This window comes from Anser anser (assembly GCF_964211835.1).
Source record: "Anser anser genome assembly, chromosome: 4".
NCBI lineage: Eukaryota > Metazoa > Chordata > Aves > Anseriformes > Anatidae > Anser > Anser anser.
The window spans coordinates 52,366,493-52,382,139 of record NC_139724.1 but is presented as its reverse complement, the minus strand read 5'-3'; the positions used below and the strand labels follow the sequence as shown (position 1 = coordinate 52,382,139).

The 15,647-nt window shown below is 35.6% G+C and overlaps 1 protein-coding gene across 6 annotated transcripts in view; it reads right to left on the bottom strand.

The window, feature by feature from the left end:
* The window catches only part of GABRG1 (gamma-aminobutyric acid type A receptor subunit gamma1), a 56,641-nt gene that overhangs the window by 22,062 nt on the left and 18,932 nt on the right, over positions 1 to 15,647 (bottom strand). For 3 of the 6 annotated variants that reach the window (XM_083833227.1, XM_083833223.1, XM_083833226.1), the window contains exon 3: positions 8,621 to 8,688. In XM_083833227.1, the coding sequence (XP_083689353.1) occupies positions 8,621 to 8,688 (68 nt within the window). Of the gene's footprint in view, positions 1 to 1,847; positions 1,975 to 2,327; positions 2,509 to 2,550; positions 3,308 to 8,620; positions 8,689 to 15,647 lie in introns of those variants that run through there. The other 3 variants (XM_083833230.1, XM_083833231.1, XM_083833232.1) reach the window with 3 other exon arrangements.

Here is a 15,647-nt window from a genome sequence, read left to right as displayed (position 1 = left end):
AAGGGCCATGCAGTCACAACAATCTGTGAATACTGACAAGCAGGTGTGTAGTCTCAGAGAAAAACAGTAAGTAAAAGCAACTATTTCAAACAGAGTAGGAACAGTTATTGTATGGGAATATATTGAATTCTCAAAATTAGTTTCTCAGAAAGAACAAGCACAGTTCATTTATAGTAAAACAAGAAAATAGCCTGCTAGAGTTTTTTACTGGAAAGCTGGGAAAAAAAAAAAAAAAAAGAAAAAAGAAGGCAAATACCATTTTACAAGATTATTTCTTAGTGTACCTACAACATGCCAATTCCAACATAGCATCAATAAGGATAGAAAAATCACACAAAGAAGAAAACAATTTTTCTTGATTATTTTGTCTGGCACTCTCACAAGTGATTTGATATTCCATAGTAAAAATTGTAGAAAAGTCAAGCAATGAGTAGCTGAACTTCTGGCTGGATGTTAACCACGACACATTTTCTTTGGCAACTGGAAAAAGTGCCCTAGCTTTCTGGGACTAAATACAAATGCAGTGAGAAGCCCCAAGACCAAAACTGGAGCTGAAATACTGTGTTATCCAACTACGGTCCTGCAATACAGTTCATTACTGATGAATTTCAGAGGGAAAAAAAAAAGAATAAAAGTGTCTACTTTTCATTCCTTCTTCACTCACAATAAACCTACCCTAGCTTCTCTACTAGATTCAAAATTTCATGTGAAGCACACCTGGAGTTTTCTGCAATGCCACAAGCAAATTCAGAAATCTATTTCAGAGGTAGCCCCTGAACTCAGTTAAATCGCCAAGTGTGACATGACTTCATCTTGTTCAGTTACCCATAATATTTTCAGCATGTTTCTTCATTCTATTCAGTTTCTAATTCCTTTAAGTCAAACAATGTGAATGAGGCAGGGAATTCTTCAGGGAAAAAGAAATAAAGAAAGGGAAGATAGAGAAAACACTCTATCAATCTATATATTTTGACGTTATTAAGTTATGCAATTTAATATCAAAGACTCAGACAAGTATGATGTTTAAGAGGTTTAGACAATGAAGAGTCATAGACAAACTGGTAACCGACCACATGCTCTCCCAAGAGGTAAGAGCCAACAAAACCATCAGGCAGTAGCCAATTTATCTTCACCTTGTCATTGAGCAGCCAATATGCTCTCATAATCTTTACCTTTTCCCTCACCAAAATATCTCTGGACACCAATGCAGTGTTTTTAAGTACTTTATTAAAATACTTAGCTATCCTTGAAGTATAACTTCTCTTAAAAAAAGTTTTAACATATGCTTGCTCTCCCTGGTGGGTTACTTTAAAAGCTTTTTAAACAAGATTCTTGAGCTGCATCAGACTCAACCATGGTTTCAGAACTTGACAACTCAGATCTCAAAAATCAGACAAATACATACATATATATATATAAATAAAACCCCAGAGTGAATACTAATAAGGAGTAAGTCTTCAGCTTCAAGGCTGCCAGTAGCGATCTATCAGCTGCATTAGCAGTAGTTTCTAAATTCTGAAGCTACATTTACCTTTCTGTAACTAGACAGACTTAAGTAGTCAAAATTAGTCCCATAAACAAATTTAGCAACAAAGCTGTACATCAGTCAAGTACACATGGTTTTCTACAGTTTCATTTTATAAATGTCTCAAACACAACATTTCACTATTCAGTACACTACAACTGCTTTACCACCAGATTAATTGCACTCTTTGCTCTTTTAAAAAAGAGCAAAGTTACTCTTTGCTCTTTTGATTCCACGGTTTTCCTGCTAAGATTCAAAATCCCAGCATTGATGGCAAAACCAAAATCCCAACATTGACAGCAAAACCAGGACGGAGACTTACCTGCGTTTGGTTCCTACCCTGCAACTCTTCTATGATACATGATCCGATGTGAAATAATAGCAGTCATACCAGTTTATCTTTCTGGTTCCTGAGGCAGTCAGAAACCTCCTAATACCTATGTGCTACACTGAAGATATAAGAGCATGGATAACTGCTAAGAACTTCCAAAGACTTTATTTAACTATTGATCCCAAGTCCTTTGTAAGGGCTGGCACACTACAAGAGATAATACTGTTATTCAAAAAAGTGAAATCTCATGCAGCTATATATGCTAGTGAATGACAAACTCCAAAATAGCCATACAAAATGTGGAATTTTCCATGGTAGTTGAAATAAGCAGCAAGAACATATAAGACTTCAACAAATTTAAAATCACACTACAACAAAATAAAAATAATGAAAGCCAAGATAACAGGCAGGGAAGTTAAATTCACTAGTAAATTGCATTTCTTAACAGCTACTTTATCAGCTCTCTCACACCTACTAAGAGTGTAGGACAAACACTTCTTCCAAAAATGGGTTTGCCTCCTTAGTAAACAACTAGGAGTTGTGGCTGTAGAAATGGCAAGCAGACCATTCCCTCACTTGGCAAAGTGGACTTCCTAGAGCATGCACTATGAGGAGAAAAATCCTGTTCCTGTAGCTGCTCAGCTTTTAACAGATGTTGAGATTTTATAGTGTCAGCATAGATCCTGGCACTCACCAGGACAGCAGCTTTCCTCTGGAGCACAGTAGTGAAGGAGTCAACGACAACCTGTATTATAGGAGCCAAAGCCAAGGGCAGTTTCTAGATGACTACAAGCAATTGTAACAGTCAAAGCACATCCCTCATCTTTCTACCCAAAACCTATGCAAATCTAGGCCAGCAGAATCACTCCCACAATTTGAATGCAGCATCACAAATTTCCATATAGACAGACAGATTAGGAATTAATAACAAAGAACAGACATGCAATGTTCTCCAAAATATTTATAATATATTTGAAGCAAAGATAAGAGGTACAAGACAAAGAACTGTATGTATCTTGTCTAAGCTGCAGACACAAGAGAGACAACCACAGCAGCAGTCAGAAAGGGTTTGGAGCAGATATTAAGGCATCAGAAGTAACAATAAACTGTACAGCAGAGCAGCCAAGCAGTCTGTGCAGTCTGGGGAAAAAGCAGGAGCAGAACACTGGTTGAGTGATAGCTGATACCTTCTCTTTTCAGTGAAATGCTACGTGGTAATTATATTAATGTTATTCTTGGTTTAGGTCAAAACTGATTTCACAGACACTCAAAAGTGCTTATATAGGATACACATCCTCTGCAAGGAACTTACAGTTTAAATTTAACATAAAAAACAAAATCTGGAAAGACAACAGGGACAAAAGTAACAGAAAACAGAGAACCCAATACCAGTCAGAATTACAGGTAAAGATTTTAGCACAGCAAAAGCTTAATTGCTTGCAACATTTTGTAGCCTCCACAAAAAAAAAAAAAAAAAAAAAAAAAAAAAAAAAAAAAGTTTAAGCAGGATCATGATGAGAAACAGGGAAGAAGCTTAGAAGCTTTATTTGTTTATAGAAAGTTTCTTTCAAGCAGAAGCTAGCAGAAGCTGGCCTCTTGGGGGGAAAAAAGGAAAAAAAAAAGAAAAAAAAAAAAAACAAGAGCTGAGAATAGGCTTTGAAGTGCCTTAAAGGAAGCAGGAGCAAGAAATGGCTCAGCAGAAACTGCGGAATGTTCTCTCTGTAGGACATCTCTAAATGGTATGAGTGGAGCAAAACTGCAATTGGAAAGGTTACAAAAATTTGTCATCATAACAATGGAAACATGGACAAGAGATTCACTGTGATAGATGGATTAAGAAAAAAAAAAAGGAAAAAAAAAAAAAGAAAATCAGAATTTGTGAGGCTGTCTGAGACCTTGCTCCTGGTTCTGTGATCCATCACATTATGGAAAATTTTTAGATTTCAGACCTCAATGCCATACAGAGCTGTGATTATCCACAGCAAAGGACAGTGTGGAAGGGTCAAAAAGTTATTGTTCTGACTGTGGATATGACGAATCTAAAATGATATAAAATGGATTTTAAACCAGTATATGGTGGCATACTCTCTACTGAAGTCAAGAGAGTTAAAGTCGTTTTTTTTTCTTAATTCTTATTTATACTGAAAATATGTCAACTGTGTCTTAAGTAACACAATGCTACTAAACAAAAACAGTATCTCCTGAAACATGAACTAGACTAACACAAGATTTAAGAATGAGCTACAGCACAAAAAGTCTGCAGCCTCATATTGCATCATTCCTAAACAGCACAAACAAATTAGGGCACATTTTATATCAAAGAGCACAGATTTTCTAGTGCTCTGTGTGGGACCTTAACTACCTATTCTGATTTCGTATCTGTAAAGAGACGGCTGGTAAACTGCAGTTGAAAAAGTGACAAGTACTGAATGCTGTTTAAACGGGGGGCTGAAAAGATGGCTCTTCTTTGGTTTGCTTTCAGAAAGCTGCTGCAACATTTCCCTGTCATACGAAGGCTGTCTTTTCCCTCATCCCTTGCCATTCCCTTCAAAATGATTACAGAAATTGAGAGTGACATACGGACTGTTGTGCTGAGCCAGTATGAGCAGAATATTGCTTGTACTTGGCTGATTCCCCTGAAACCGGGTAGGATAAGCTGCGAGTACCTTGCAGTAGTAATAGGTAAACTCGCTACCCGCCAGAACCAGACTAATCAATTTAAGCTATTTTTTTTCCCCCATGAAAAACAGAAAGCATTCATAAAATTGTATTTATGAATTATTATTCAAATTCCTACAGCTGGCAAAATAAGAAATACTAATAGACATGCTGTTTTTAATACTTAAATGTATTTTATAACAAAGAAACAACATTTAAGATTACTGAAGGAATATTTCCTCAACTGTTGTAAATGAACGTTGTCTCCATCTATCTCAAACACTCATCAAGCAACAAGCAACTAACTCTGATCACTTTTAGTGCTGATAGGCATCAGAATGATTGGGATCTACCTTTCTTAGTCAAAATAAAAGAGTAAGTTGGGAAAGAAAGTGTGCTATTCTAGTTCAATCCAAAGATGATGCTACACAATAAGCAACAGGTAATATTCAAAGACTTGTTGATATTTCTGTTCTGATTTCCAAACAATTATTCCTACCATATGAAAGAGAAAGGAAGCTGCTTTCATAACATGCATACAATGGGGTCCAAAACAAAATAAAACAAAACCTGTAATGCTTGCATGATGAACATGCAGAACCTTATGAAAACTCAAATTCTCAAACATGGCCAGAAGTGCTCATGCCCTTACTCTCACTTGGTCATCATAGAGCTCTTACAGACAATGGTTCTCCTCTGCACAGTCTTCTTCCAACATGAAAGGAATTCCAGCCTGAGCTTTCAGACCACAAAAGCCAAGGCACTGGTATGGCTCTGCCACAGGCAGTAGCAGAGAACATCTGCATATCCTGGAGACATTGGGGCAACAGTAGCACAAAACATTATGTGTTGGTGAACACAGAGGGATTGGGGGATGAAATTGAGGGCCCAAAAAAAAAAAAAAAAAAAGATTGTGAGGCCAACAGACAGCATGGATGAATATGTATTTCTACACAGGGACCATATAACAGACTTAAAACCTGTACCACCAGAGTGGCTTTTTTTTTTTTTTTTTTTAATATTAGTCCTAGTTTCCTAGTTTGGAAGGAAAGAGCCTAGTACATATATATTAAGTGCTCAGCAGAATAAGCTTCCACATAAATGAAAACAGGCTCTAAATATTCATCATATGTCTAAATTCCATTAACAAAACTCTGGACCACTGCAGAGGTATTGGGGACTGAGACTTTGGCCATAAAAATGCACTTAGATATGGTTTATATGACCCTTGCAGGATGCATAGCCCAGGGTAGCTCTAAACAACAGATTCAAAAACCTTTAGGCTTAATGAGTATTAGAAGCCTAAATACCTCGTTGATCTGGACACTTTTTAAAAATGTTTACTGAGGCTGCAGATGCCTAGAGAGACCACACGCTGTAGGAAAACATCTTTTATGCATGGGGTGTCTATACCATCTAGAAATTTATGTAGATCTTTGTTAAATTAAATACTGAAAGCCAAAATGCAAGCCTTCAAAAACAAGTTCTAATGAATGTCATACATATGCTTAAAGCCTCACTTTTATGAAAGTGAAAGAGTCTATCAGATAGCAAGAGGAAAATAGACTGAATTATAAACATAAATCAGTTTCCCCTCATAATGAGTGTCCTTTGAAGCTTTCAGAGGAACATACTCCCCTGATATGCTGTTTCAACATCGTTTCAAAAAAAACCCTTTCTACATCATGCCATATTGTTTCCTAAGTAAATAGTTAAAGGACATCATTTGCCAGAGTGAATTAACATATCTGGCAAATGAGTAATTCAATGGGGAATCACAGATATGTGTTTTCACATAGAGTGATAGAATGAAGGACTAAGGACAACCCTTGTAATGGAAGTAATTTTTGGAATATTGGTTAACTATCACAAACAATATTAACTTCAGGGAAAGTGCTTCCCTAATGAAAGAGCTCACATAACAATTGCTTACAGGGTCAAATCCATAATTATTTTTTGCTGAGATTGTCGTTTCCTAGATTAAAGACATCTTTGTTGGAAGCCTTAATAAAAACTGTTTGCATATATATGGTTTTATTTATTTTCACAAACATTTGATTTTTCTAGTGATATTAGATGCTCATATGAACCAGGTTCCTGGAGTCCAAGCACAGAGAAAGCAATTGATATTTTATGAAGGCCATAGTGCCCTTAGATTATAATTTGAATTGCTAAGTAGTTCTTGGCTCATTTTTTAAAAACATAGAATAGTTTTCAAAGTTCTGTGTTTTAAAGACATTTACCTTATTAGCCTCTGGTGAGCGGCTTCATTGTTATTTCTTTTTTAAATCAGGTTAGGGGGATAAATGTTGATATACATTATAACCATTAGGATCCTACTTTATAATGAAGTAATATGCTTTTTCAATATGATATCCTTGCCTTAGATTAAAGTCAGTATGACTGGATTTTGTTAGCACTATGGCAAAAGCAGCATTGCCCAGCTGTAGCGGATATGGGTAGACCTCTAACCAAGTGGCATGATACAGTCCTATGGCTGATGCTATAATTACTACAGGTGCAACACAGGGTAGGGCTAAGAGGATGGCAAGAGTTGGTTCTTCACAACTGGCAAACTGGAGCTGTAAGCATTTCCCCTTTTTGGTCCTCCTGTATGCAACCTACTGGTCACAGGCTGAAAGACTTATATTGGTTACTAGCAAAGGAAACATTTACAATTTGCTATGTCCTCATTAGCAGTAACTATCTGTCCCCATATTTTGCTCCCGCCGTAAGTTCCTTCAGAAGATGTGAAGAGAAGAAGCAGAAGAGAAAGACTACAGTTGGAAAACGGATGAAACCACAAAAAGCACTTATATTGGACATGAAAATGTGAAAAATTTCCCCTACCACGTTGCTCTTCTGCTCTTTCAATCAGTAATTTACATACAGCCCTCACCTGAAACATTGAATTCCCTGCCACAGCCCAAGTGATGACAACCCTAAACTTGGTAGATTGTTACGCTGTAATGTATGTCATTTGCCACAGATCTGCATCATCTGTTTTTGGCACCTTTATCCCTAGTATCTAAATACCACTGTCCTTTCCTGCTTCACACCAACAAAAGTCAACATTCCCCGTCCCCAAGCATGATGACATACAAGCAAATCACAAAATCTTTAACAGTCTTCTGGAATAACTATGCTTTCACCAAGTGCTCAGAAATTGCCTGCACTGGCATACCCCAGCATACTAGAACTGAACAAAATGCCCTTCTGCATGCAAATGCAAAACTGTGAGCAATCCTGTAGGGAGGTGGAAAAGGAAAAAGACAGGAGGACAACGAGCTCAAACTCGCCCAAGTGCCAGTCTCAGTCTTAGTACTTCAGATCCTGAGCTACTGACAGGAGCCACTGCCACTGCTGGGTAGCACTGCCCAGGAGAAGTCTTGTACAGAAGCCTCTCTAAATCCTCCAGCATCGCCATTTCAGACAGAAATGACAGAAAATCTAAGTAATTTGAGGAAAGGCCACAGGCTGAACTTCCTCGTAAGTGCTGTTATTTCAGTATTTGTACCAAATATATGAGATCTGACCTCAACATATCTCTCCTGAAACTAAGGTGCATTGCATTGCTTTAACTTCTGAAGAAACCAGCTATGTACACACACATTGAGGAAGACCCATAAAACTAAATAAGACATAGAAGAAGGAAGACAATAGAGTTAAATTTTTTTTTTTCTTTCCATGAATTATCAAAATAAATAACTCATTACACTGAAAATGGTTTACTCACAAAAGCTGGGTAAATTGTTATTTTTCCTAGTCTTAAGAATATCTCCAGGAAATATTTTATACTGGGCCAGAGGTAGACCAAGTATAAACAAACATAGGGAAAATGTTCAACATGTACCAAAATAAACACTTGATGCAATGTCTTCTGTATTTTTAGAAAACACATTTTTAAAAAGAAGTTTATTGAAAGAGTAAAACAATTTGAAATACAGAGTCTAAACAAGTTTCTGCAATAAGCACAACTATATCTAACAACAAAAAAATACACAGTAAGAAATAAAGAAGCTTATTTGAATAAGATTATAATTATTTCATAACATTAATCTACAACATCTCTCAGATACTACTTTCTGTCAATATTCAAAACTTACCATATTGATTGGGTCAACTGGGCCAATGCTGTTAACGTAGACATCTGTCTCAATTACCGTAGTTCTCACTAAACAAAATAGTAACAATAGTAATTACATATTTAATTAACTCTTTACACTGTTAATGTATTTCAATGTATGTATTAAAACAACAATATTCATTTATTAAACTCAGAAAAAGTAAATCTCTCTTTTGTTCATTCCGTGAAGAATCATATATGATTTGGCTCCCTTATTCCATGTGAATTGTTAGAATTATTCAGATGACTTTTTTAATTCTTAATATAACCACCATCTGTACTTTGTCATGTGAATAGGTGTAAGATAGATATAAAAAAGTATAAAAGGTAAGGGGGGGGGGGGGGGGAGAACATTCTTCCAACATTAAAAATTAATCATAAACAGAAACAAATATTTGGAAAAAAATGCTAGTACAGCAAACCATAAGGTCTTGGAGCAGGTGTGTTTATCAACTACAATAAATCAATATGCAGCACCTTCTGTCAATTCCTACTGAAGATGTCTGACAAAAATAAAATAACTTATTACATATTTCTTCAATTCATGCAATAATAGAACACCTAAGGATTATTAATATCCTTTCATCAACTTGATCAATATACTGCTCCACACACCAAATTGGAAGTTCATTAAGAGAAAGTCGTTTAAAAGGTAAACATTTTCAAACTTATTTTTCTTAAGAAATCCAGTAAAACTACTCTCACTGGGCTGACAAAATTAACTGTTTTAGAAATATATTCTCATAATGTATTTACAGAAAGACAAAAACTCTAAGCAATTTCCAAAGAAAGTCACGTCTGATGTACGTGTCATTGATAAATCAGTTCTAACCTCATAACTGTTTTTTGGGGAAAAGGTACAAATGGAAGAGGTCAGGGTGTGGTGCAGGAGAGATTTGCATTTAAACAACATCAATTCACCAAGCATTTTTTCCAGCTTGTACTGGAGAGTGAATGACAAAGAGTATGGACATAAGAAGATACGTGTCCTAGTCCCTTAATTATGAAATTCTGCTGCTCTTTCTCCCATGATCTCACACATTAAAGTGAAGCACCTCTGTTTATTTGTAGATGGACAAGGAGGAAGGTACAGGAAAAATGTACTTTGATTTCACAGAAGAGGGTTGCTAGGTCATCAGATTTGATTTCTTTATACTGCAAACCATCAGAGATCTCCTAAGTGCTCTACAACAAATGTAAAATCTTAATTAATAAAGGATTTTTCGAATCTCAGAAATCTAAAACTCAGACATGCACACAGAAAGAAACAAGGCAACATCCCCCCTGTCGGCTATGACAACAGGCAAGATACATTTCCTAAATATCCAAAGATACCTTTTCCCTGCCAGTCTTACTTGGCAGGAAATTCTCCCTGATCCCAAATCTGACTACCCATTGCCCTGAACCTGAGACCAAGACACCTTAGTCAGGCTGCACAAAAAATTTTTTGTATGACCACGGAGCACTAAATCCCTTGATCATCCTGCTGTCCCGAGCATGCTTCACAGGAAGTTTAAATGGACCCTGGAAATTAGTATGCACAGATGGAAATATCAGAGGAAGAAAAAATAAAAATAAATATATATATTTGTGTGTATATATACACATGTTGCCTGTGTAATGTGATGTATTTTTACACACACCACGTCTCACAAATACATATGTACTCCCTTTGATTTTGCAAACCTGTTTATCTATGTAACAGCCAAACCCCTCATTTTAACCACTGCCAGGCTAGAACATAAGGAGCTGGATCAAAGCATATCTTGCTTCATTGGTCAAGAAATGCTGAATCCTGTCCTGTTTGCCCTGTAACTGTAGGAAATATTTAATTCTTCCTATTAATAGGAAATTTTGCTTTATTCTGAAGTTCAATTCTTTAATTCCAACTTTGGCAATGCCTAGCCATATGTCAAACCTCTTCTTCACACACAAACATCTATACACAAGGATTAAAGTCACCTCAGACTTCCATAACCTGAGCCGTTCATGCCACATACTGCAAGTGCTAGTCATGGATAATCTGTTCAGCTTTAACTTCTAAACTTGTTCTATTGTTTCCAGACCCATTTTGAAATGTGGACACCAAGACTGGAATTTTTTGTAATGGTGTTATCAGTGCTGCATGAATACTTCCAGTTTTCTACTCATAGTGTCTTTTTTCAAAGGGGACTTGCGCTTCTGGGTCATGCATACCTAAGAACTCATACTACACAAAATAACTAAGTTTTGCCCTAAATCATTGCTCTTCTGTGCAGCTCTCACCTTGAATTATAACCCACAGGCTTTCTTTTTCTTTTTTTCTTTATTTTAACAATTATCTTTTGTTTGTGTCTCTGAATTTACTGAAGGACGAAATTATTCTGCACATACAGTCTCCAACAGTCTTTGTGTCATTTGCCAACTTTACTTAAAAAAAAATAATTGCTGAAATCTTTCAAAATATCACTATTCTTGATCAAGACTTTCCTGTGAGACAGCCCTACCTCTGATATTTCCTTATTAGTAACTGAATTTTGAGATCTGTCAGTGAGCCAGTTTTTAATGTGGGCTGTGTCAATTTTATGAAATTCCAGCTTGCAGAAAGCAGTACTTGATCTGCCACGAGGGTTCTCTTGTAATGTGCCACAGGGTTCAGTTGCCTTTTCCATACTGCTCTGAGTAAGATTATTAGACCTATTAAGAGCCAGTGAAGAGTCTGAAAATCTGCCTCTGTTGAAATTATTTTAATTGACCCAAATGAAGAAGAAATATATCTGATGAAATAACATTAAAAGGGGCTGTTTTTTCTTAGTTCTTCTGTATAGAACAGATCCCAGTGTTTCTGTGAATTAGAAGAAAGAATTCATTCTACTCATGTTCATAAACTAGAAGTGATATGAGCCCACCAAAATGACAAAAGCTGGAGGAAAATACATTATTTATACTAATTTAACATCCATATAATTACTTTGTTCAACTGCTCTCCACATAGAGCTAACTGTAAAACGTGGTTTGAGAAGATATTTCTACAATGAATGCTTATTTTATTTACGAAATTTAGTAACAGCCTTGAAAACATTATGAGTAGGTAGAAACCTGTTTAACACATCCTGAGTGAAGTGCAAAACAGTATTGTAGACTTACAGAAACTTCTAAAGAGTGAAAAGAGATAGCACGAAAGAGGCTAGAGTAAAGCAAGAAAGCGAGAGGACAGTAGACTGCATATTAAACAGGGAGAGCAAAGAACACCAAGAAGCAGCTGCCCCCAAGAGAGAATTAATCAGGTCCCAAATTAGCTGTAGCATGCAAGAGACAGAGGGAACCCATTCGCTAAGCCTTATCTGGAGAGATGCACTCACACTTCCTGATTTCCTGGTGTGCTACCATTTCTTCACTAGTCTAAATTTCTGTTCTTTAGAAAGTTTGACTGTCACTGAACATCATTTGACACAAGTATGTAGCTATGGACAGGCTTGTCCCAGGAAAGAAATAAGTGACTCTTGTGCTTAAAATTCAAGAGCGAGAAAGAATTTCCCAGAAAGCAACAAGACATGGAAAGAAGCCTTTCCTTTGCAGATATGGACCAGTGCTCCCCTAGCAAGGGATGATGATGGATAATCCCCAGGAATATTCTGAACTCAAATTTGGGTTCAAAAATCTGTATTCTGGAAAACATTAGCTCTAGATTAGAAAAATCACAATGACAAAAATCTACTCTGATCACTGACAAATTACGTTAATAATTGTTCTTGCTGTTACTTGAAAGTAACTTGAAAGTAACTCTGTTTCATCCTGTATTTATCCAGGTCCAATTTTCAGCCTTTGGTATTTGAAATCTCTCTGCCTTTTATGCTGAAGATCTCTCTTTACCAGTTATTCTAGGTTTACAAACCTCTATCTCCTGACAGAAACTATTACAATTGTTTTAAAAGTGTAGATTGTTGCCCTTTTTCTTGTTGAATATTCCTCCATTTAGTTTACTTCAGTACTCATCATTACTCATTACTCATCATAATAGAATGTTAGTCCATCTAAATTCACTCCTGTTCATTCACTGTTTCCCTTATCAAAAAAATGTGCATTTTACAATGAAAGCATAGCCCTTATTTTTATTTATCATGATTTTTAATTTATCATGATTTTTAATTTAAACAGAGACTTTTGCTAATTTCATCTAAGCTTTTTTTTTTTTTTTGAGAAAATTTTCTGTAATTCCTTAATAATTACATAAAGAAGCCTAAAGAGTTTTCTCTTCTTGGTGATAAAGCAGTTATTCAGCAAAGAAATTAGGTGCATAAAGAAATAACAGGGATCCTTAATTTGTAAAAATATTTAATATAACAATACAATTTTCACAACCAGTAATCTAAGAATATACTTATATGGCTATCTATATTAAAATTTGTCCTCAAGTGTCTACATTGGGCTTCCAGCTCCATCTCTAAAGATTTTTTTCAGTGAGTTTGATGAAAGCAGAGCCCTGTTCTTCAATCCTTTTTTATTAAAAAAAAAAAAAAATCTTTAGCAAATACCTACCCCAACACTTTTATAATTTCTATCATTTTCCATGCAGTGCACCCACAGAGTACTTTTAACATTTACTGCATACAGTCTTCTACACATTACTCTTGTACTTAATTTCCTTTAATTCTTGTAAAATATTCTCCATATCAGAATACATACTTCTCTACATTTACCTGCTACTTTTTGAGCTTATTTATTACTTTCCTGCCTATTACATCCTTTTGTCGATACTACACTAAGAGCACCTACATGTTCAAGAGAATATCCTCATTATAACCTTATCTTTTCAGAGTTAGTGTATCTGTCAGTCTCTTGAAAGCCCACATTTTGTTGATGTAACCTTTAAATCCCTGAATACGTCTTTTCACCTTAGTGGACTGAGATGCAATTACTTGCCCATGCTCTGCTCACAGGGCAATCACAACTATATAAAATTCTCTAGGTAGAAATTTCTCTATGCCCATGAGCTATAATCCTCATCATTCTTAAAAATCTTTCAGTAATGACTTTTCTTAACTTGGTGATTGAAAACATTACATTAGAGTTGTAATATGTCACTAATCACTATTTCTAATTGAACTTTCAGATTATCAGCTGTGTTTTACACGACACTGGGCATAAGACACAGCTAGAAAAAAATATTAATTATTTTAGTATCCCTAAGTTGTGAAAGGTAGAATAATGAGCAGCCAGAATACTTGCCTTTTAGAAAGTTGAAAAATAACAAATAATTTGATCTAGGACTGGAGCTAAAACAGTGTGGTTATAAGTAGCCAAAAGGTAAACATACAGGGAGAATAATATTTTTTCATTAATACATCAACACTCCAAGATTGTATCTGTAATTATAGGAATTTATGCTACAGATAAGAGAACCCAGGTGGTAACCGCTACTATTTCATACTGAGAAGAAGTACTTTAATAATATGTTTATGCTCCAAACATCTAAAAGTATGTTATATGTAAGTTAAAGACTAATATGTTTAATAAACATATTAAAGGTTAGCAATTTAGAAATCAGTACAACTCATGGATATTTGTGTGAAACACACCAAAAATGACAGAATGTGGTTTTCTGCTATTAAATTTCAGTATTACCATTAACTTTTCAACTTTCATTTGGCTCTCCTTTATCATCTTACTCTGTGTATTTAACAATGAAACTTCTTATCTCACTCTGTGATGCTGAAATTCTGTGTCAACATTAGGAAGAAAAAAAATTCTGCTCTGCTATTTAAATTCAAAAAGTGCAGGCCTCAAAAAAATTAAAAAAATAAAAACAAATGTGGTCTTTTTAACTGAGCTTTGTAATACAATAGTAAAGACGTTGTGGGAGAGATTATTACCTTGAAAGATAATTATAATTCCAGTCAATAACCTTGCTGTAAAAGTACTGACATATACTCTGAAATTGTGGAATCTGACACTACATTTGATCCACATAATTGAAGCAGACTAAGATGAATGAACCATAGGCTGATTTTGTTTTTATCTCTGATGAATTTCTACTGCACTTCTCAAGCATCTGGACAGAATAAGATGCCTGTATTTGAAGCTGGAACTTTCATCTTACATTCTCCAAAATTTCTGCCCTGTGGCAGAACTCTGCAACTTCTCCTCCATCCAGAAGGATCAGCCTTAATACTTGTTCTCCTAACAATAATGTGAATACCCCGGAATGTCTCCTGTTCTCATCACTGGCTAATGTTCACAAGCCTTTTAATATATGGATAGAGGTAAGTCCCAGATAGCAAAAGTCAAATTACTACAAAAGTGTAGCATCGAGAAAGTAAAGAAGAAAAAGAAAGGGAGCATTTATATGAGAGAAGGTAGAAGTTAGGAGGTGTTTTCTTTCGGGAACTAATATTAGAAATCCAGAAAGTTATAAATAGAGTTACTCACAGAAAGGCAGAGCTTTTGTTCTGCCAAGACCAGTGCATAACCTGTTGGATATGTCAGAATAATTTTCTCTTCCTCTGTTTTCCCTTTCTTTATTACAAAATACTAAGGGGAGAGAAGAGAAACAGAATTCTGGTTTCTTTCATCTACACCTTCCATTACAAGGATTTTTTGTGGAGATAGATTACTCCCTTATAATTCTTTTGCTGTCTGATGCATGGAGCAGTCTGAAAAAAACAGGAATGCTATACATCTGCCACACATTGATAATTTAAAGAAAAATAAGCTGGAAGAGGTTTTTTGTTGTTGTTGTTGTCTAAATGTTCACAGTAATTCAATTAAATAAAGGTGAAGGGAAAGACTTGGAGCAAACTTCATGAGATTCCCTATTATGACAGGGAAAGAAAAATTGCCATTCAGTGTCTTCAAAGACACAGTCAGGAACAAAACAGAACTAAGAAATTCAGGGAAAAAAACAATTTGTCAGAAGCTTTCAAAAGAAAACAGTCTGGGATTGCATCTCTCTGTTCTCCTACATAAATGAAATAAGTCTAGATTGTACAATTGTTTATTGAATAAGCACCTGATAGACTTTGCATTTC